This window comes from Astatotilapia calliptera, chromosome 23 (assembly GCF_964374335.1).
Source record: "Astatotilapia calliptera chromosome 23, fAstCal68.1, whole genome shotgun sequence".
In the NCBI taxonomy this organism is placed as follows: domain Eukaryota; kingdom Metazoa; phylum Chordata; class Actinopteri; order Cichliformes; family Cichlidae; genus Astatotilapia; species Astatotilapia calliptera.
The window spans coordinates 7,628,717-7,653,015 of NC_137443.1; the positions used below are offsets into that span (position 1 = coordinate 7,628,717).

At 40.9% G+C, this 24,299-nt stretch overlaps 1 protein-coding gene across 9 annotated transcripts in view; it reads left to right on the forward strand.

Annotated features, from left to right (window-relative positions):
- Positions 1-24,299, forward strand: part of dab1a (DAB adaptor protein 1a) — a 255,652-nt gene that overhangs the window by 181,694 nt on the left and 49,659 nt on the right. For all 9 annotated transcript variants that reach the window (XM_080296976.1, XM_026158482.2, XM_026158484.2 and 6 more), the window contains one exon: positions 21,141-21,424. In XM_080296976.1, coding sequence (XP_080153102.1) covers positions 21,355-21,424 — 70 coding nt within the window. In that variant the 5' untranslated portion in view covers positions 21,141-21,354. The remainder of the gene's footprint in view (positions 1-21,140; positions 21,425-24,299) is intronic.

Genomic DNA, 24,299 nt, shown 5'->3' on the forward strand with positions numbered 1-24,299 from the left:
TAGATTAAGCTAACTGGGAGCCGCACGGGAGAGTGAACTTATAGAAAGATTTTATAATCAGCCGTCTCTTATACTCACTGCCACATTCAGAGCAGATCAGACCATACAGCGGCTGATTTCTATCAGAGGCCTGCTCTTTAACATCTATTAATTAGATCTGATTTAAATGTATGGTTTTTTTCTTTTTTTTAGAAATATTTTTGCCTTGATTCCTGAGCACGCATGCACCAGTTCCAAAACTGAACCCACTAAGCCCCCACTTCACCATAACAAATCCCAATTTAATCCATGCATGCTGCTTTTCTTTTTGCTCATCAACCAGGCACACGCGCATACGCACACACACACGCACAGAGTGGGGGGTGCAACCAGAGTATAACTAAAGAAGTAGGGTAAATTTAAAACAATACTCGTGTCAGTAGAGGGTATATTGTGCCAATAATGATCGCAAAGAATCACTGCATGTTTTATGCTGCTTTTTCTTGTGTTGATCTTTGCATACTACTGTAGTTCATTATAATGACTTGAACTGAAATAGGGCATCATGTGACAGAATCATAGCGTGTGGCTACTCTTAGGCCCTTAAGGTTTGCCATGTCATTAGGATTGTCTTGGTGGCTTCGAGTTTTGGAGATTTGCAGCATGCATATCACTGAGGCTGTAAAAGGCAGTTTATATTTTATTGCAAAAAGAAAGCGGAGCTCGATAATGTAGAAATCTTTTATTTTTTTGAGATATCACACTTGGCACCACCCACGGACGCTAACCCAGTGGTGCTAATTAATCAGTTCTTCTTTGCCGCTCAGTCAGAATTTCTTCAGTTTAAATGTGAATCCAAATAGATAAAATGTTCCAGAAAGATTGGAAAAAAAATTGAGCAGTCATGTAAAAATAGTAAGTGGAAATCTTTATTTTAGACAGATTAAAAACATAGACAAGCAAACATTTCATCTGATCAAACAAATGACGTTTAAAAATAGATATTTTGAATTGATTTGAATTATTTAAGTAACTAAAAATGACATTTCATACATTTGGAAAAATAAGTTCACCTGTGCAGTTTTTGCACCTTCAAATCTAAATCATAAGAATCAGGAATCCCGATCAGAGGTCAAGGATGTGTGGTGTGTGTAGTGTTATTATGCTCAGATCTAAAGATCTCCAACATATTTGGAAGAAACCATTCCCTTGTAAGGACGTTTGGCAGATTTAGTAGTGCAGTTTTGTTGACTGACTGTAAATATTACAGTTGTTGGTATCAAAATACATGGATCTGCAGTAAGGGTGGGTAACCTTACAGTCCTGCCTCATGTAAATAAGACTAAACTTTCGTACTTAACAAACGCTAAGCAAAGGCTTGAGTAGTTGTGACACAATTACATCTGTCCTCTATCCCAAAAGATTTTCATATGATCTTTTTGACAGTTTCTCACCCCTAATTTGCAATTGGATTACATAAAATTTGACCCGCAGGGCTGGCGTGCAATAAAAAAGCCCTTGCTGTTCTAAAAAGAACAGCTTATCGTCAAACTGACGTGGAACATTTATGAAAGACCAGGTCTTTGGGAATAACGTACTTTAACCAGATAAATAAAAGATAGATTTGATTTGCCACAATAACAGTAAACAAAAAGAGCTTTTCAGGGGATGATCCTCATCTGTATGAAGATTTAAATTGAACTGGAAGTTGACCTTTTAACAGTATGAAGATCTTAAGTACTGCTGAAACCCAATGTAATAGCTCAAGAAAAAAAGGCACAGATTTGAACCTCATGTACATATTTTGAGGGAGTTTAAAACACACAGTTTATGAAACTGTAGTGTAGAAAGCTAAGAATGTTAAAGACTGGTCAGTGTCTGGCTTCTGAGCCATACTATGTTATTTTATTCAAGTATATCACCTTTGCTTTACACCACTGTATCAAAGCAGATTTAATGTTGACTGGACAGACCAGCAAGCAGCACCCAGACTGTAATCTGTGCACTGTGGGAGAGAAATAAGTAAGAGATGTTTTGTTCCATCTCTGTGAGTGATCACTTTACATGTAAATATATCCCCAATCACAGCACAACTATAAACTTTAACTAGAGCGAACAGTGATATTGTCAGACAGTATTGGCACACACACACACACACACACACACAAAAAAAATCAGTAAAGTATACTTTTTATAGTTGCAGCATTGTCACTATTATATTATGTTCAGTAGGTATAATTTATAGTTCACAAACAATGCAGTAATGCATGTTTACACCTTAATCTTTATTTGTGTCTTTAAGTACCCCAAAAAGTATCCTGTACATAAGATTTATTACTTTTATTATGATCTATAAAGCTGCTAATTCCCTTGTACGTGGGACATCAGCCCCCTTTCTAATGACTAAACATTATCCCTCCAATACCACAATTTGCACTTTATCCACTTTTAAATGTTGTTTACAGGCATTCGTGTAAGAGGATTTGACCCACAGACACATAAATACACATTAGAGATGAAATGACGCAGTCCTCACTTGACTGCTGAAATTTACAGCTCAAATCAGCTTATAGCCAGTTAGTATGGCTTTGTGCTTTTGAATAAGCTGTGGTTTAGTATTAGTGACTGTGTGCAAATTCATTACAAGCATACAATAAATGAAAACAAAGATGCATTCTTAATTTATGAAAGCTAAAAGAATTTAATTCTCCATAAAGCAGTTTTAAAAAACTGCAAGCCAGGAGACCCTAAAAAAAGTCTGACGGGAGGAGCTTTGATATTATATTAACTTCTTATGGCCAAGCCACTGGCAGTCAGTAAACAGTTGCATTCTTTTCCAACAGAAACAGAGCACTATGGGCACCCCATTTGAGTCTCCCCTCCACCTGTGCAATTTAAGTCCAGTATTTACTGGTCTGCTGAGAAAAACAAGTATTTCCTTGGCTGGGTATTGGCTTTGCTCTCCAGCAATTTGTCCTTTGGCTATTCAATTTCACACTGAACTCAGGGAAAGAACATCTTGTGTGAACTAGTGGGTTGGTAGTGCTTTATATGAACTGGGATAGTTTTTATGTGTGTGACCAGTAAATCAAATCGGTAAAGCAAAAGCTGCTTAAAGGTGTATAGAACTACAGATTTAGGTGTTTACTTTCAGAGGAATTAGTGGGACTGCCAATCTGTTTATCTAACAGATACTCAGCATATCCACTGTCAATTTAAAAAGTGTCTTCGGCAAACGAACCAAGCATTGGACTTGGATGTAAGATCCAGTGAATAAGTATTAGCAGTAAATATGCACCGAAAGTGAATTTAGCAGATTTAGTGATGCTGCAACCGTGTATGTGTGTGTGTGCGTGCCTGTGTCAGGGACCCTCTTTAAGGACGAATGGAGGATTCAATCACCTGCTCACAGGTCATTTGTGCTTCTTGATCGAATTGAACTGAGCATCTATCAGAGAGACACACTTGACTGGACTGGTGGACACATACACACAGACACACCCATATATATATATATATATATAAATTATATCAATATAATGGTGCATTTCATGGCTCCCTTACCCCTAGGCCATGACCCTTCTTTCCATCTATCTCACTCTCCTGCTCATTTTTACACATACTCCCCCCCTGCATCCATTCTCAGTATGAGCATTTAGATAGGAAGCCTTCAATTAGCTGGATATGCTTATAGATAATAACTTCTCTGTCAATAGAAGCTGATGGCTGGTGAGTATGATAAGTAATTTTTGGTAATGAGGATGTTAAAAGACCACCCATTCAGCCTTGAGGTCAAGTTCACAGTTTGTGACTGTGTGTATTTATATGCACACGTGAGCTCATAAAACTCGCACCGTAAAGGTGATGGTTTCAATCACACAGCCATGCCAGCCGTGGTGGGACCTGACAGGAATATTTGACAGAGACTCATTTAGAAGTTGTTAATTTGTTCGAGAATGAGTGTGCCACCATATTTGGTGTGTGGTTTTCTGTCATTAACAAAAGCACACATGATTTTTCCTGCACTTGGCAGCTTCACATTGCCCCAGTCTTCTGTGCCAGCTGGTAATAGCACTGGTACTGTAGAATAGATTGTACTTATAAACAGATTTCTTCATTTATCTTTCTTTCTTATACTTTCTTGTGCCATGTTATAAATGTAAGCTGGCAGACCAAGAATGGAAGGGCTATTTTACTGCTTCATACTTCATAAAGCACAACATGGGTTTTAGAGTCGGTGATGAGTCTACAGTCTCATCCTTCTCTTTCCCTTCTCTCTGGAGACTGTGGTCACCTAGAGAAAACAGACGCTTACCTTGGCCTTTGGTGTAAATCGCCCCTCAAATGAGTTCTTACCGTGATCCCCTCACATTGCCTTGGATGACAGCTCTCTTGAGGGAACAATTTAATGATCCCTTGTCTGATGAACACAGGCCAGAGGAATGAATGGAAATGTGTTCTGAAGGGAATATTTGAAACCTGTATTGTCTATCAGGTGGCCTTCCATGAGTGCGGACCTCTTCACCAGAGTGGATTGACCCCTGCAATTTATTACATACACCGCTGACATCTATCACACCTCAGCCCTCAGGGACACTTGTGCAATAATAATATCAGAGCAGCCACATACAACTGGCCATGTGACTTCTTTTCCTGCTGCTGTGGATCCCTGCATGGTATATTAAATGACTGTCTGTGTGGTTTCTCCTTTTGTGATCTTCTGTTCAACATGTTTCATCCTACATCGACTTAAGCTGTTTTCACACGTGTGCGTAATCCGGAACTTTTCTAGGCGTCGCACAACAGTGGTTCAAAAACACAGATCTTCAGAGATGAACAGGTCTGTAATCTGCCCACTCCCTAGTATAAGGTCTGTGTTAGGTCTTGTGCCAGTGTCTAAGAGACAGGTAAAGGTCTGGTACATTCACTCCTAGCAAAGTAGCATCATTTTTTTTCATCCCAACCGGTCACAGCAGATGGCCACCCCTCCCTGAGCCTGTTTCTGCCGGAGGTTTCTTCATGTTAAAGGGGAGTTTTTCCTTCCCACTGTCGCCAAAGTGCTTCAGGGCTCGCAAAATCGCTAGCCCGACGACCCGGAGCTAGCAATATCTCCGGTCGGGCGACCAAAATCTATCTCAGCCCCGCCCGTCGGGCTATATAATAACCCAACGGGCAGGGCTGAGATAGATTTTGGTCGCCCGACCGGAGATATCGCTAGCTCCGGGACGTCGGGCTAGTGATTTTGCGAGCCCTGTGCTTGCTCATAGAGGGCCACATGATTGTTGGGTTTTTCTCTGTATGTATTATTGGTGGTGGCTGTAGCTCAGGAGGTAGAGCAGGTCATCTACTGATTGGAAGGTTAGTGATTCGATCCCTGGGTCCTCCAGTTTGCATCCCAAGTATCCTTGGGTAACATACTAACCCCAAATTGCTCTCTGATGCGTCCATCGGAGTATGAATGTGTATGAATGGTAGTTAAGAAGCACTAAGAACTTTAGAAAACAGTGCTTGTGTGATTGGGTGAATGTGGCATGTTGTATAGAGCACTTTGAGTACTCCGGGAGAGTAGAAAAGCTCTATATAAGAATCAGTCCATTATTTTAGGGTCTACCTTACAATATAAAGCACCTTGGGGCGACTGTTGTTGTGATTTGGCGCTGTATAAAATTGAAGTGAATGTGTCCTTCCATTTTGACGGTTACTCGGAGAACTCAGTCACATAAACAATATATCCCATAATTCTCCAAAGTTCATATGAGAATAAATCTTAGGTGTAGAGCTGATCGTGTGCTCTGGTTCTCTGGTGCTCCAATAGAATTTCGGGACGTAAGGCTGAGAGAATGATCCAGTATCCATAACCCCATCAATATCCTGAAGGACTCCTTCCTGATCCTTCACCTTCTCTCTAATCACAGCTGCTTTTACCCAATTTTTCCAACTTAATGTGTATGCTGCTTCTTAAAACCTTCCACCAGATCATCTAACACAGTGATATTTTAATATGTTGATTTCATGCATGAATAGCCCAAAGCCTGTTTTTCATAAAAGGCATACAGTAATCTGTAACACCTTCAGCTTGGATTAAGTCTTAAATACTATCACATTATTTTAAAGGCTGTGGTAACACAGGGCTAATGAACCAAGAAGTAACTAGGATGACCCAGTTTTAAGTTCTGGGGAGCTTCTTATATCACGTGTAAAAATGTTCTCACAGACACAATCATTTTTAAAAAATGATCATTCACTGTTGCCATAGTTATTTGTCATTTGATTATGATACAAATTACAAAAGAGTTCACATGTGTTGCAAATAGGAACTGAATCAGAGCCACACTTATTGAGCGCTGCTGGACTGTATAAAATAGGCAGCTAATAAATTATGGAAGTGATGAGAACATTTATTAGAGAACCCTTGAGCTCACCATGGGCATTAATTAAAGCTTCCGCTGCAAACTAAGTTTATATTACATCACTCCAGCAGCCTAAAAGAAAAGTGAAAGCACTTCTTCTTTTTTTATTTTTTGGGGGGGGTTTGAAACAGCTGAAGTTCAGCAAATTACTGAGCTAAACACTAAAGCGATTTGAGTACAATGTTGCAGTGAAGAAGCACAAACGGTAACAAAACAACTTCGGTGTTGGATAACCTCACAGTCAGAGCCATCCTTCGTTATCACTTCTGCTTTTATGCCACCAAGATAGAAATAGTTGAAACATTTATTTCAACCCTTCAGAAATCAGTGGGTGATATCACGGTAGCTGATGTAAATATATAAAGCCAATGTAAAAGTGAAATTTACTGGCCACATGAAGTTGGCTCCAAAACTGAGTCAGTTCCTGTAGAGTATCATTTTAAAGTACCAAACTTTAAAGGATAGATGGACATTATTACAGATTGGTTAAAATATGATTTCATTTCTACAGCTGTATTCCACACTTGTGAAAACAAATTCTTATAAAAACTACACTGTTTACACGGTATTGTTTAAGACAGTCCCGATCAAAAGTTTAAGAACACTTAAAAAAAGGCAAAAAAATTAATTTTGCATGGTTGATCTTAACAAGGTTCCAAGTAGAGCTTCAACATGCAACAAAAAGAAATGGGAGTGAGACGAAACATTTTTTTAAGCATTGAGCATGCAATTTATTGAAAACAACGCTTAAACTGAAACAGGCTGTTTTACAGCTGATCAAAAGTTTAAGACCACATGTCCAAAAAAAACCCATAACCCCACCAACACAGAAATCAAAGTTCCAGACATGAACTCAGTAATGAGTAGCTCCACCTTTATTGTTGATCACTTCAATAATCTGTTGCGCCATGCTTGATGTAAGCATTTCCACGGGGTGAGTAGGAACATTTCTCCAAGTGGTGAAGACGGCACAAAGGACATCTACTCTCTGGAACTGTTGTCCATTTTTGTAAACTTCCCTTGCCATCCATCCCCAAAGGTTCTCAAGTGGATTTAGATCACCAATCGTTACCACACAGACGAGGGCCCTCAGTCATGAGGGATGCTCTCTGCAACCTCTGGACATAGCCAGCAGCTGTTTGATGCCTCCGCACTTCTTGAAGCTCCATTGTTCCACTGAAGGAAAAAGCACCCCAGACCATTATGTCTGGGGACCACTGTGGCGCATAGAAAACATCTCAGGTGGGATTTCCTTGTCATTTCAGTAACGTTGGAAACCATCAGGTTCATCAATGTTAAATTCTTTTCTCATCAGAGAATAAAACTTTGCAAAAGAGCACCAAACATGGGACATTGAAAGCTGGAAGAAAGTTCAAACCGTCAGTTCTGTGGTGTTCAAAGGGACGAGGGCTTTGAAGAGTTTTTTTTTAATTTTTTAATTTTAATTTTAATTTTTTTTTGAAGCCCTTCAGTCTCAGATGGCGTCTGATGGTTATGGGGCTACAGTCAGCCTTAATTTGGGTCGAGGATCGTCCAGTGTCTTGACAGACAGCTAATTGGATCCTCCGGCTCAGTGCTGGTGAAAGTTTTTTTGGGTCCTCCACTTGACTTCTTTGTTCCAAAACACTTAGGATCATTTAAGAAATTCCAAATAACTGTCTTACTGTAGACACCCTGCTTATTCAGTTCAACAACCCAACCACATTTAGAATGGGAAAGCTTTTTTCACTATGCCATCAAAACATCATGACAGTATGACTATCTGACAGGAAATGACAATGAGTCCACATTTTTGCACAGATTTGGCCTTTTAAAGGCATGTGGTCCTAAACTTTTGATTGGCTGTAAAACGGTCTGTTTCAGTTTAAGTGTTATTTTCAATAAACTGCAAGCTCAAAAAAATGTTTTGTCTCACTCCCATTTCTTCTTGTTGCATGTTGAAGCTCTACTTGGAACCTTGTGAAGATCCAACCATTCAAAATATGATTTTTTTTTTGCCATTTTTCAAGTGGTGATCTGGACTATATAAATGGATGATTTCTTTATGGACGATTAAGACTGTGGCAATTATTGAAACACCTCATACTGAAACAGCCACACCTCATCGGATGGCTTAAGCATTGACGTGTTTGTCGTTAAGTTTGTGGAGCCATTCTCAAGTGTGCTTTGTGACTGGGGCAGGAAGATTCCCAAGGGTGTTGCTGTAAATTAAGACAACAGCAGAATAGGGAGGGAAGGAAGAAACGAGGAACAATTCCAGGTGTTGCAGAGCATTTAATCACTCACCTGTGTGACTAATGAGACCACACCACACAAACACACCCATATGTGCTCACATGTACATGCACACCCACAGACTGGTGGGACTAATTACCCAAATTCTACTACGGTGAACACACTGCCACAGCACAACTGGTAAGCCTCATTGAAATGCGTATGCAAATACACAACAGCTTGCCGTTGCTTCTTTAACTCATTACGCACTCGTCTCCTACTCTTCTCTTTACTCTGTCGCCATCCGAAGGAGTCACGGGAGGAGGATTAGTGAAAAGAGAGCAGAGCATTACCTAGTAGGTCAGATAGAAGCAGCTATTCTTCATGCAGGCTGTGGCTGCAGGCAGTGCTACAGGTAACAAACACATCAGTCACATACACAGCACACCTGTTACTGTACAGATGGCAAGCCCTGGGAGAGAGGCAGGCAGAGCAATGAAGAAAGATGAGCAATCAGACACACAGGGAAACACAGAGGAGAAGACAAAGAAGAGGGAGGAATGATATTTTTCATGGGTAGATTGTTAAAGCAGATCGAGGACAGGGAGATTTAGGGGGTGTTGCCGGGTCAGGGGAGCTGTACCTGTTTGTGTACAGCTGCGATAACGGGAATAGGGCTGAGGGAAAGATGGAGGACATAAGAGGAAGGAGCGAAAAAAAGGAGGGATTTCCTCACCTGTGCTTTCTGCCTGGAGCAGATAGTACTGTGTAATCTAGTGAGCCTCTCTCTATGCTCTCTGTATATCATTATACATACTCACATCTGCATCTTTTTTATCTCTTTTTCTCGTCCAGCTTCACATAAGAAATAATCCTCATCATTACCCATATCCTTATCAAAGACACCGTAACATTCTGAAAAGCTGCCTCTGCTCTTGAGATCTGAAATGATCATTTTGTCCTCTGTAATCATTGAATAAAAAGGTTTTAGTGTATGTCTGCGAGTATATGAATGTGTGTGTGTGTGTGTCTGTAAAATATAAATGTGTGTGGAGATGTGGCTGTGCCCCAAGCTACATATCTTAATCTCCTGTCTATTAGTATATTCAGAATTCTCCTTTAGCTGGTGGAGGCATCTGATAGGCTAATTTAAAACCCCCGCTGGCCTTCATCCTGCTCCTGGAAGTGAAGAGGACAACGTGTCTTGGGAGTGAGATGAGAAGGAAGAAAGAAATACTCCAGCCTTTTTCCTCACAGCCTCTCTCATGACTAATCTAGCTGAATTCTGAGTGAGGTAGTCGAGGTGGTTTGGAAAATACAAATTTTCAATCAAAATTGACCTAAAAAATATACTGTTATGATGCTATGGAGGGGATTTCCATGCACAATAGATGCATGTATTTATTTAAATACTGTAAAACCAAATTTTTAGTATTATGATGCTTATATAACTTTAAATATTTAAACATTTGTGATGATTTGAGAGACCTTTTTAAGAATGTAGTAGAATTAAACAAAAAAAAAGCCTTTTAACTGATCAAATAATCACATTTGTATTCCAGCAAGTCAAAGAAATCCTTGAGTGGTTATCTTTTTGTTCTTTCAAATGCACTACTCCAACATTAATTTCTTGTTCAGTAGCTCTGCCGTTGTAAGACTTAAATGTGACATTTTGAGACATTTATGAATGTAGGTGTTCTTTCCTGTTTAACCACATAAATTCAGTGAGACATTAAAAAAGTCCAATCTAGCACTGGTAGTATTTTCAGGGTGCAAAAATCCTAAAAATAAGAATATTTCTTCTTCACGTTTCCATTCAAATTTTATTCTCTCTTAATAGAAGCAAATGCTACAATTAATTTTATGTGTCTTATTCCTGAAGTAGAATCTACTGGCTGTGATATTAATCCACACAGATGCAATGGAGCTCATGCAGGGCACACAGTCAGCCTCAGCTTTTCTGTGAGTTTGGCAGCGGGCAGTGTTGTGTATACACTGTGTGTGTTTGTGTTTTAGTGTGTGTTTCAGAGAGAAAGAGAGCAAGGAGGAGGAAAGGGAGAATCAGATTGCCTATTCCAGTCACACAGATTATCTTCCACTTCTCAGCCTGTGACAGCACATTTCCTTCCCTCTTCATGCTGGTTGCCTCTTCTCTACCAGCACTCTCTCTCTCCTCTCCCTCCTCCTCCTCTTCAGCCTTCCCTCTCAAATGCAAATGTAAATTAAAATTCGCTTTATTTGCGTGACAATGATCTTTATGTAACCCAACTGACATAAAAATAATAATATTAGAATTCTTGTTGTTCCTTTACCTTTTGCATCACCATTTTTACTCTCCTCTTCTTTTCTCCCTGCCCCCCCTTTTGCTTTCCTTCCACCTCTTCCCTCTGTGCTGGTGTATGTATTGGTATCATTAGCAGCATCACCATGATGGATGACACTAAGAGGCTGAGGCCCAGTGGGGTGGAGCTCTGTTTAAGCACACAATCATTACCTGTGCCACATACACATAAGCCATTTTCACACGTGCACTTGCAGACCTGAACTTTTCTAGATGTTTACCAAGACGTGACAGAGAAACGTGTGAGAATGCAAACGCCCGATGCATTTGGATCGGACATCAGTCGTCTCTTAGCCTGTCAGCTATATTGGTATAAAGCCTGTGTGATATCAGATTATGCCCAGTTCTACCAGTATGAGAACAACTGTGAAATCACTCGGTGGGTGTCGTGTGTACTGCTTCCTCTATTCTCTTCTACCTGCTACCCTGGTAGCACCATCATCTAAACTGAATGGAGTCTTGTAGATAGTGAGAATTCATCGGAAGTAGTCCGTCTCTTGTTGTGTGCTTCAAGTGAAAAAGGACATCAAAGTGTTTGTGTGAAAATGGTTGCACATACAGAAGCAAGCATGGATGTTTCGCACCGATACTGTCTGTGTAGCTGAACATCTGTCTTTAACTATTCCACGGCTTCTTTTGCATGACTTTTACATGAATGTTAACATCCCTTCCTTCCTTCTTTCTTCTGTTTTCGGTCTCATATACACATATACAAACACTCACTCTCAGAAACACACACAGCATTTTCTGAGTTTTAAGAGCTTTGTATCGACTCCGAGCCCTGTGGGGAAGTGAATGCCAATAGCCCCTCCGCTCTGTGAGTGTTCAGACAGCCCAGCAGTCCAATAGACCACGGGGTGCTAAAAGGGGCTATTTCAAGAGCTGGCAGAAAGTTTTCACCTCCAGGAAACTTTCACAGAGATTTTTGCACGTTGTCATAGTTGTGTACTTGTGTGTGTGTTTGGCTGGAAATGGTTGCCCACAAGTTCAAAAGAGTTGGGAATTCAAAGAAGGAAATTATGCAAATTGTGTCCTGACTATGACAATCCTGCTGTGATTCACTTTCAGGCTGATGACATCAGTGGATGCTGTATTCTTTATCTGGGCTTGGTGTGCCATGTGCATGTCTGTCTTTGTGAAAGAAAGATGGATGGATCTCCAGAAAGTACATAACAACTGTAAGATATGAAAGTATTAAATAGCCAACCTGCTGTGCTAGATTTGGAGCTGTTACTCCCATGTGAAGTGGGTGGGAGCGGATCATGTTGTCAGAGTCCATAAAAAACAACAAGGTCTTATCAAACACGGACGCTCGGTTAAGATTGATTTTGTTTGGCTGTCTGTATTAACTGGAAGGGCAGGCGACTGTGACAGTGTGCGTGGGCGATTAGACACACGGGCAGGAGGCAGGAGCTGTAACTGACTGATGGCCATTAGCGGTACAAGGTAGCACAGGGGAGTGCTAGGTGGGAGATGTGTTTCTACCCCCTTGGGAATTTCTTCCTGGGGTTCAAGCTAGGCATTCCCTCAGCACATTAACTGGCCTCAGAGACCAGAGGTGGAGAATCTGTTCCTGCTGCTCTGCTCTGACAGATTGACTGACATAGACATTCGTAAAATTCTCCAGATGTGTGTCTTGGTACCAATTGCAGGCAGTGAGCTGTTGAGTTAAGGCTCGCCAGCGGCTTGCAGTTGAAGAAGTTTTGGGATGTCACTTTTGAAGGTCTAGCCTGAAGCATTCTTAGCTTCTTTTAGTCTCTACTTTCTCTGCTCTGCAAACATCTAGTTCTTTCCCTTCTCTGTATCCTGTCTTTCCTTTCTGACTCAAAAGCAAGTAGAGAGATTAGGCAGAACTTTGGGATTTTACACCTACAAGAACTAAAACATCCTCGTGAGATGCTACAAAGAGTACCACTACTGGGCATATGAAAATACTGTAATGATCCACATTAATTATGACCATGCCCGATGTGTTTTTGGTTCTTTGCAGTCCATCGCAGTAGCTCCAGCTTCCTGTTGGGTTATTAAAAAACAATCGATACTTGGATACTTACTAGCAGATTAGTTACTCCTTTAAGTTGCATATTGTAGCATCATGGATCAGACCAGTGCCAACCAGGAGCACTGTTCAAAATGTATCAAAATTACTTCTTTACATGTGCTAATTTCTCAAGCATCTAACACTATAATAGCAATCATTTACTTACTGTTTAATCTGTCAGGAGTCTGTGTGTTGTTGATGTTATTGAAAACCTGTAAAGTGGCTATGGATGCATAAATCAAACTTGAAAATCTCTTACTGTACTTCAGTCAACTCGATTGAAATACCTAGAGAGATGAGCAGCATGTAGCAGGGGTAAGCTAGGTTAATGTTAAATCAACCAGCTGGCAGGTGCCTCTGAACAGAGTATGCAAAATGTCTGCAATTTCCATAGTTTGAACAAGAAAAAAATGACATCAAATCAAATGGCTACACAACTTTATGGCTTCAGTGGAGGATATAAATTAGATCTGACTAGATTTGTTGGCCATATCTAACAATTACAGTCAGAACCATTTTTAATCTATTAATGGTGATGAAGTGCTCAAGTTGTATTCTCCTCATGGCTTCACATCAAATAGTTTTAACTGTTAATATAAAATATGCATACGGTATCTGCAAGATGGGATCGTGCTTTGTTTATCATAGTTAATGTCAGTACAGCTGCTGGAGACAGCTGTTCAGATCCAACAGATGTCCACAAATAATATCGCACAACCTTTGTCAGTCAGTTTTTTCCAGTATTCCATTGAAATGTATTCATAGACAAAGCGGGCCAATGTCTCTGGTAGTTCATCACATTATTGTGCTGGTAATGGTAAGTGTTGGAAATGGGTGAAATTAAGGCAAAGTTGATGTGAACATTTGCAACATAAGCTCTCAGTTTTCTGACAGGATTGTTACAGTTTACACATCAGCAGGTATCCACTGGTCCAACTGGTCCGACTGACTCTGCGCGGGCATCTGCAAAATAATCCCCCATAGACATCTGCAACTTATATATTCAGCTGTGGCTTCTATTAGCATTATAGATGTTTTCCTTCAAATAGCTCAACTGGAGTGCAGTCAGATAAGTTTTTTCTTTTCATGTCAGAGTAAGAGTCTCCAGCTACTGGCACTTGCTGATACTACAGCAGATTTTTAGTAGCTAATACATTATAACTAATATATTGAATCAATTACAGTACTAAGACCAATTTATTGATTATATCTAAAGAGATATTTGTCATTATAATAAAACTTGTATATAAGCAGTGGGAGAGGTTTCATCCTATTTTTTTATTGTGTAATATTTGTAGGAGAAAATGTCTACATACACAATAAAGCAACAGTAATCCCATGTCTGTATTCCCCTTTACATCCATCAATCTCTCTCTCAATGTCTGCCTTTAGAGGCACAGTTTGACAAGCCTGTGGTATGTCCGTGTGTGTGTGTGTGTGTGTGTGTGTGTGTGTGCGCACATGTGTTTGTGCAACAGCACCGTGCGACACCATGATTAAGTGTTTTGAATAATTGATGATTGCATCCCTCATTAAGTCTTACTCTTGTGCTCCAGCAGGCTCTGGCTCTATTTTTATGCACCAGAATCCTCCTCTCTTCTCTTCCACTCCACATATGTAGCAAATCCATCACTCACTTTAGGCTCTGCTGATGGGCGTCCAGAGGGGCTGTAAGGGATCTAAATCATATTGAGTAGACACTTTTACCAGGCCAGCACCAGAATGCAGTGATGATGGTTTTGTAGAAAAAAAGAGTGACCTCTGGCTTTAGAGCTGCTGGGGATATTCTGACTGCAACGGGCCAAACTCTAAATTATGCCAGTATTTAGCCAAGCATGGTTCATTTCTCTACCTCCATTGCAAAACCTCCTATGCACTTCTTTATTGTGCCTTCTGTCATTCCGTGTACACAATTTATTTATTCATTCACCCACCACTGATGCATAAAATTAAATAGGCAAAGACCCCATGAAAATGAATAAAAGTTATATATTTTTTTGTATCTGAGGGGTCAGGGAAATGGTAGTCACGGGGTATGGTGTATGTTTGCACTATGCTCCGTCATTCGTGAAAATCCATTTCCATATTGCTGACAATTGCCTGTTTCTTTTCACTACAAGCAACCATAAATCACTGAATCATTCCTGTGAGGGATGAAGCTACAATTCCACTTCCACATGTTGCTTAGTGTTGGGAATGGGAAATAACATCCAGCAGGTCTGCCTGTGTGAAGGCCATCTGAAGTCATACCGCTTCAGAGACAAATAGGAGAAAGGCCACAGCACAACCAAATAAAAGGATGCATTACTAAACGATGTCACACCGTAAATCCAACCTTACACATCAGCAAATAGTTTGGGCATGTGTAAATAGAGAAGCTGAGAATGATGTGGGTTGCTGTAGTAGAACAAGGGAGTAGAGATGAAGGAGGCAGTGAGAGGATCAGTCAGTCAGACATGCAGACACAGAGGTGGAATCAGAGTGCAGGTTTGGTGATAAAGGCATATCCACAGTCTGTCGGAAAAGCTGCTGGTTCCTCTTTGCATGAAAAAGACAGTCTTACACACATTGCTTAGCAGGACCAATTTAAAATGTAGCACATTAACAAGTCAGAGGAGACACTCACACTCACATACACAGGGGAGGTGCAAGGAGAACGGGATTCGTTTTCATCTATTTCCCCTTAAAACATGAGAAAGGAGGAAATCCCAAAAGAAAGCACAACCCTTTGATATCTACAGCCCTGTGTCTGTAAATAGGTTAGGTTAAGATGATGTGCGCGTTTGTATCCGTATGTGTATATTTTGTGTTAAATTGTGATATGCACGTGCAAGTGAGCCTGTCATCTTGTGGGGTATTCTATTTTTGGCAAGAGGTTGTGGGTGGGAAAGTGTGTGTGTGTGATTGTGTGCATGTGTGTATGTTTACCTTTTCCTGATGAGACCCCCACTGAATGTTCCTTCTAGTCATTCATGCAGGCAGGGAGCCATGTGGAGCACCTAGAGCAGCTCAGAACCCGTGTCTCTTGCAATGTGTTGTTGTGCTGAATGGTGGCCTGGCTGACTGCCTGCTGAACTAGAGGCACACTTGTTCTTATAGGACTCCAGGCTGGTGTTTCAGCCACTAGACAGCTGCAGTAACAATTTTGAGGCCTTCTTTTTTGTCATGTAACCGCTGTTGGAATTGCAATTTTTCTTTTTCTTCCCCCAGCCCCAAAAGGAATTCTCAGAAATTCAGCTAGGCTAATGTGCAGCGTGGGTGGACTGGCTATTTAGATCAATGTCAAAAATGCCCTTTTACCACGCAGCTGCTATATAATACTTTAGCTTCATTATGACGTGGTGAGCGGTGATCACATGCATTTTGACAGTTGCTTCTCAGCGTGTGATAACTGCGTTGACCCATGATACCAGGGATGGATAATGCTAACAAATGCAATATGTGGCTGCACAAGTAGCTAGAGTGAGCTTTAATTTTTAAAAAGCAATTAAAAATCGACATCTTTTGATGATATTGGGGTAATTTTGGATCAAGGCTGTCGCTCAAGAGTATTTCCATCATATTTATGAATTTCTGGTTGGCCTATAAAATGTCAGAAAATATTGAATATCCTCACCATATTTTCAATAGTTCAAAGTATCAAGGTGGTGATGTTGCCAAACCAACAGTCCAAAATATTTTTGGTTTCTATTACATGAGACAAAAAGGGAACATTTTCCTGATGTGAAAATCCATCACTAGATAATGCTATAAAAACTAAGTACAAAAACGGCTAATGCTGTTACTAATTAATCAGCTAAAGGTTACAGTCTTGTTTTAGATCAATAAAAATGTCATCATGCTGATAAAACATCCTAGTGCCAAAGTTGCTTCATGATAAGAATTTGATCATTGAGGAGTTCACAGATGATTTCACGGTGCAGTATGCCTCTGCAACTATCCCTGCAACCACTTCACTGGCATTACTTCTGCATTGCCAGATGAACTTTTACATGTCCAAAGCATTTAATGATTTATTGATTATTATCTATGAAGTTACCCTGATACAAAATTTATCAGGAAATTGCATTTCTTTTCATCATTGCTTTATATCTGTCTGCACAAATCCCTCATCAAAAAGGAGATTAGATTGTGGAAAGTACACTTCTTTTATTGTTATATGCTGGACAAAGTGCAGTGATATGCAGCATCTTTGCATAGCATTGGACTTTAGTCCAGACCTCATGTTTTTTGCTCTTTTTTTTAATCCCACACTCTCCCAGTCTTTTTACAGAAGTGCAAACAACCTTTTATATCATACACCAATAGGCACGCCTTCTCTTCTAACCTCTATTAGTTGATCTTTTACCCTTCCTTCTCTTCATTTCCTTCATTTCTGCTCCACTGTTTTGTTCCTCGCCTCGTCTTCCTGAGCTTTTTGGACTACCGAAGTTGAGTGGACACTATATATTTTTATCTGCTAAGGCTCATGAACTGGTAGGTTTTATATCTTTAAGTTTTATACTTTTTCTGGACAGAACAGAAATTTATTGACATTTATTTCTCTCCTCGGCTTGATGGTGTGCTCTGTCAGTTGACATTTAAAAGGTGTATGTAGCCGTTTGGGTCTTTAAAACTACATGTGATTTTGTTTGTTTTATATGGTTAAAACGAACACCGTTCATTCACTGTAAAAACATCTGAAACCTAGCAGAATGTAACTTGGTTGACCTTTAGTACCAACATTGTTATTCATCAACGAATACACCTCAGAGGAGAAGCGTGCTGCTGATAAGGACTCGGTGCAATGGTGTCAGGATACAAAGGTAGCACTGATAAAGTGTGAGTGTGCGCGTAGGCTGGACAGAGCACAAGTATTGAGAACAGCGTGTGCGAGTAGTGTAGAGGGGGTCTTTATGATTATTCATTATTGAGATGGCAGGAGAGCCGAATGAGTGGAGCCAGCAATCTAACTCTGAGCCTGATGGACGGAACACAATTACCCTGTAAGAGTGAGAGGTGGGAGAAAGGCGAGGTGGATAGAGAGAGCACGCCCTTTCTCTCTCTCTTCCTTTCTTTTTTTCTTTCCACTAACTTGGCATACTTTCCTGTAGCTGCAGATGATTTCTGGGCATTAAGCTCCTGTTGGCAGCATCCTGTTTATGAAGTCATACACACATACAGTACAGTGAAGCGCGTGCACACACATGCAGATCGTCACATCTCCCGCTAGCGCCTGTTGGCAGCGCCCCATTTACGGACATCCAATTTACTGCTCATTCCCTTCTCCTCCTTGCCTGCACTATGCCTCTCCTCTGGCGTGGCTTCAGATTGCTGTCTAAATCCAGACACACTAAGCCATGTTCACATCCTGCTCTGCTGCTACATTTAGCTTGCGCGCTGATTCCAGGTCAAACCACCACTACAGCGTTCACGATGGCTTTTGATGGTGCTGCTCTTTCCTTCACTTTATCTGTGCGTGCTTTCAAGGCAGGGAATTTGTACAGCTGAAGCTAGACATGGACTGTGTTTTGAGAAATTAGCTTGTTCTCCTCTCCAGGGACGGTAGCTTAAGATGTAGAACTCTTCGCCGAGTCTCTAGAGAAACAACCATATGTCTGGAGAGCTGTGCTGCAGCAGATTTTTCATTTTCAGTCTCACAATCCTGTTTCTTGCTCATTTTCACCAGTGAAGTAGTGGCTGTTTTGCTTGTAATGCTTGGATGGGTAGAACATCTTTAAATAAGTGAGTTGTTCTCTTACAGGAGTAATTTTGCAGACAGGATGTAAACTGTGAACCCATTTCACAGTTTAAAGTTGGTCTAAATTTGTTTGTGAAATCAAAGTTGCACTACAGAAACTTGTCTACGAGGTCTTATTTGTGTGTGCGTTTGGTTGTAGATTGTGCGTGTGCAGTGAGAATTGCTGGACTGCCTCGTCTCTGGTCCAGTTTGAGGATTAACAGACTGCTTCTTTTTTTTTTTTAAACACAAGCTCCAGATGCTTCATGAAAGACTTCACAGCTAGAAGGAGGAGAACAAATTCAGAGAACAAAAAAAGGAAGGAGAAGAGACGGACAGGGGACATGTTCAGGGTTGAAGCTGAAGCTGCTCAGACCCCATCCTTTCTTTTCTGATTTTACTTCCTTGGGCTTTTTTCTCTCCCCTTTTACCCCTCGCTCATTGTCTTTCTCACCCGCTCTATGTTTCCTCACCCCTCACTTTTTTTCCACTCTGTTCGTTTCTCTTCCCTCTAACCCTTCTCTCTTCATACTCACTCTCTCTCCATCCATTTGGTGGAACAGTGCTGCTGATAATGCCTGTAATTGGAGTGACTCACACTTTTCCAGTGTGTTTGGACCAGATAAAGAATATTGTCAGCATTTTGCCGACATGGCCTCTGCTGGCAGAATTAAATGGACTCTGTTCTGTTCTGTCTGCAGCAAATTAAAAGCCTCTCAATTCATCTGTTCTCGCCCAAGGCTTACAGGGGCCTCCTATTCACACAAAAACACCGTGGAGAGGGGGAGGAATAGAATAAGAGAGATTTCCCTCTTCCCCAAGAAGCACAAGTCTTTTGGTTTTGTTTAAATCGGCACTCGGCCACTGTTAGATGGAGACGGAGAAGGAAAGAGAGGTCAAGACTTATATTCTAAGAAGATTGGAAGAGCAGCTCAGAAGGTAGTCAGATTCATTATGTAGCATGTCAGCTTGCAGCTGCCCGTCTTTGTGCTTTACCATCTCCAAGTAAGAAAAAAAAGCTATTCTGGATTTGTGTGCACATGTAAATGAGCGTGCTTTCATGCATTCACACAACAGCATTAAAGTGTGAATCTGAGTGTTTTTGGCTGCTAAGTTATGGTAGTCACTGCCAGTCAACACTTAGGAATAAGTAGCAGCAGATGGGCAGGAAAAATACAAAATGCTGGGGCCAAAGGGGCCTGTCAGTCCTAAGAAGGGCAGCTGGAATTAGCATTAAAAAGAAATTAATACAACCTTGGTCTTGTTAGTTTAAGCTTCTGTTCGTGCTCGTAATAATAACACTGGAACCCTCAAGTTAATTGCTAAGATATCAGATAATTGCTGTCAGGATACAGAATGCATAAATATTAAAAAAATTGACCTGTTAGAAAAGATAAAGGGGGCAAATTGTCTGTCATAATTCTCTATCACTGTTTCGACTTCCTGGTTCAGCTCTGTAGGGTGCTGTAGCAATGTTTCAACCCGAGCATATTATTTTCAAGCTAATAAAAACACTTTGGAAGCTTTAGCAGAACTATGAAGAAGTAAAGCAAATGTTGTGAATTATAATTGTTTTATCTTTTGTTGTTCAGCAAGTATGGGTCCACTTATGGTCATTAAATCGTTCATAGCTGTAAACAAGGTTAACCGTGTTCCCCTGCTGTTATTTCCTGTTACTTTTGGTTCAGACTCAAAGTGAGAAATAAAATCCCTGGTGAGTCTTTTTCTTTCCTCTCACCAGCAGCATTGTGTCATTGTCATAGAAGTAGCGAGAGCAGCGCCAATGCTGCTCTACTGTTCTATCTTTGCGGCATGCGGTATGGCAGGTAGATGTTGCTATCACAGGCACCGGGTCTAACAATTTTTCTTCCTGAAACCTTTAGTTTGTGCAAACAGAGTTTTCCTGTGCAATAAGAGATTGTTGCAACATGTTGGAGGTGAACTCATGCTTGGCTTTACCTGCAAATAAAGCGGTATAGATATTCTGTCGATACTACTTTGCTGGTTCCACCTGCTTGTTGAAAACACTTGTGTTTCTTACCCTGTCTGACATTAGGTTAGTGACTTCCCATGTCATAGCCAAACATTTGGGGAGTATAGGAAGATAAAACCAACATAATAATGATCTAACAGATTACGTCATGTGTAAACGTTTGAATGCATTATTAGTACTTTTAAATCTGACTCCTGGTTACCTGGCTTCAAGAGGAAGAACATTTTCTCAAGAAAATTTCTTGCTGAGGCACATTATTGATAGAAAGCAGAAAGTGTAGTGGAGGTCTCTCTAGTCTGTTACCATTGGCAACATCTTCTCAAAGCAGATCAGAGACGAAGTCATTCTAATGCCTGCTGAGAACTCTTTCTAGGTCTCACCTGCCAAGAGTAAGCGCAACCTCACCGACGCCAACCTCTTTCTCCCTGTCTTTTCTCCTCCAGCTCTCTGTGGGTGTGTGTAGGATGTTGTGTCAGGGCTAAAGCCCATCCCTCTCCCATGAGCCTGTGTGCCCACACACACACCTGGCGCCTCCACGCACACACCCGGCGGCCACGCACGCACAGCCGGCACTGACGCTGTGAACTGGACCCTCGGAGCCCAGCCGATCCCAGCTGAGCCAAGCGGAGCGGAGTCTAAACCAGTTGGAGCCTGAGGATGTCAACAGAGACAGAGCTACAACCAGCGGTCAGGCCCAGCAGCGTAAGACGGGACTCCAAGAGGAAAGGTAAGTGCAGCATCAAAGTCAGGAACAACTTTGAAGATATTACTGTTTACTCATCATTTAACTGATGAGTAACTGAAAGGGTAATGTGGTTAATTCACTGATTACTCTGCAAGGAGAGAAAAAATCTTTTTCTCTTGTGACATGAAAGTAGTTTCACATCACAAGAGAAATCCCTCATCATAGCAGCATTTTGACATTAAAGTCAAAAAAGCACAATGAAAGTGACTCAGCATGCACAATACTGGCAGCCAAGTAACCACAGACTGTATATAAAAAATAGACATAGCCCGAGGTTCTGAAAAGTAAGACCGTTGCGGAGGTGCTTTCAGTCTGCTTTCTCTCTAATCATCAGCAGTTGGTGACTTCTCTGGTTATAAAAAGAAGTCAGACAGTGTAGGATGTTTTTTTTCTCTTTTGGGTTTGATTTAATACCTCAGTAGGCATTTACTTAGTGAGTTTCTGATCTTAGCTGGTAGTTTTGAGTTTTATCGAATACACCATAATATGTGTTCTGGTCCCATTTAAAGTAAAATGTGGTAAAGCTGGGTATGGCATAAAGAATGGCTATCTAGTGACTTATTGTTGCTAAAATTCTGTTGTCCTGAGTGTTTGGATCAGATCTGCCACCTGTCTGTTTTGTTAAACAAATGTCGTTGAGATCTGGACTTTGGCCACTACAACACATTGATTTTTGGTGTTTTATTTTAATTTTTCTTTTATTTTTAGCCATTTTGTTATAGATTTGCTGGTGTGCTTGTGTTCATTGTCTTGCTGCCAAATTTAAGCCGCCAGACAGATTTCCTCACACTTGACTTTAGAATAATTTGATATAAAGAGAAGTTCATGGTTTACTCTGGGTCATATGGCTGTAAAACAAGCTCAGATCTTTACTTCTCCACCACACTTGCTTGACAGTAGGCATTTGTGCTGGTACGCTTCAGGTTTAATAAAAAGTGGTGCTGTGGATTATGGCAAGAGATCACTACCTCAGTTCAAAGGACATTGTTCCTGAGTCCATTCAGATGCAGCTTTTCCAATCTTTTAGAGATAAGAGCCTTTTCCTGACAACACTTCACTCATTCAGTCTTTTTCTAATTGTACTCTCATGAACTTTAATATTTAATATGCTCACTGAGGCATGTTTAGTCTGAGATGTGACTCTTGGGTTTTTGCAGTTTCTGTGAACATTGCATGTCTGACCTGGGAATGAATTTGCTGGGACGTCCACTCCTGGGAAGACTGGCAGCTGTCTTGAATGTTTTCCAGTTGTGAATTATCTTTCTCACTATAGAATTGTGAACTTCACATTGTTTGGAAATGGCCTTATTACCCTTCACAGATTGATGTGGTGATGCAATTGCTTCACTAAGGTCATTACTGATGTCATTCCTTCTTTGTGTTGTGTTAACATACATCTGAATACTCCAGACCAGCGAACTGCCAAAGCCTCTGTTTTTATGGAGAGGATCACACTTGCTGATTATCAGTTAATGAGGTGCAGTTAATTAGCAGTACTTTCTGTTTCTACAGGAATCAACCGACAAGAAAAAGTAAAGGGTGTACTTAGTTTTTCCACATGTGGCTTCTGCATTTTGGGTTCATTTCTGTGACATAAATAATGACATGATGCAATTTTGTTATGTGCTGTTTTTCATCTGAGGTTACATTTAAAAAAAAAAGTAAGACCTGGGAAGGAACAGATGATTCATTTTATTATGCCCTGATATGTAAAATGTTAGAATTGAAAAAAGGTGACCTTTTAATCTCATATTACTGTATCAGATCATAAAGGCAAGACTACTCTGAATTTAATAAGTCACTACTTTTTAAGGTAGTACCTGCAGCCCTGACTAGAAATGATTGTTATACACACACTCATATACATGCAAACACAGCTTTGTGAGCTACTTTTTTCTCTTTATTAATTGTGTCTTTGTGGATTAGGATACAGAATGCAGGGCTGCTGCCGTTCATAGTTAATTAACAGGTGGTGTAGCACAGTAGGCTTCCACTAAACAGGTGCTGGGATGTTGTGTTTGGTGAGAAGCAAAAAATATCCAGGTGTGAAAAGCTCCAGAGGCAGGTAGCTAGCAGGTGTATGAGAGCAAGCCTGGGCGGTCTCAGAGCAGAGGTGATGCCAGGGGCCAGGCTGGCAGCCATCACCCAGCTGCTCGGTGCCACCTGCCCGACTGTAAGAGTGACGCCCAGCATTCTCTGAATAAGCATCTGATTGATGTAGCAAAAACTTTGGACGCCGTTGGGAATGACACTTAATGGATGCACGCAACTGCACAGAAACACACACTCGCTATCACCTGCAGCAGATGCCTCATTGCACATGGTGCGCCTGAGCCCCTGCAAACAAGCATTGGTTCCCCCATACACAGTGTATGAGGGAACACTGAATGCCTCTCATGTCCTATTTAGAAATAGTATTGTTCTGCTGCAATGGAGATCATGTTCATCATTCAGACTGCTCTCCATATTTGGAAGATGCGAACACACACACACACTCACACACACACACACACTGGGACTGGGATTGAAGCCCAGAAGAGCATATGAGAGGGAAGATGAATGGTTTGCCTTCAGCATTGAGACTTAAGGGTTTTCACTTTCTTTCTCTCTCTCCCTCTCTCTCTCGCACACGCGCGCGCACACACACACACACACACACACACACACACACACACACACACACACACACACACACACACACACACACACACACACACACACACACAGAGTTGTACATATATCTCACCTTATAACTCGTCTCTATCTGTATGTCTCTCTTACAAATGGGATGTAGAATTTGCTCAGCCACAGACCTGTTGAGATTGGTTCATTCATCTCTCTTCTGATCTGGGTCTTT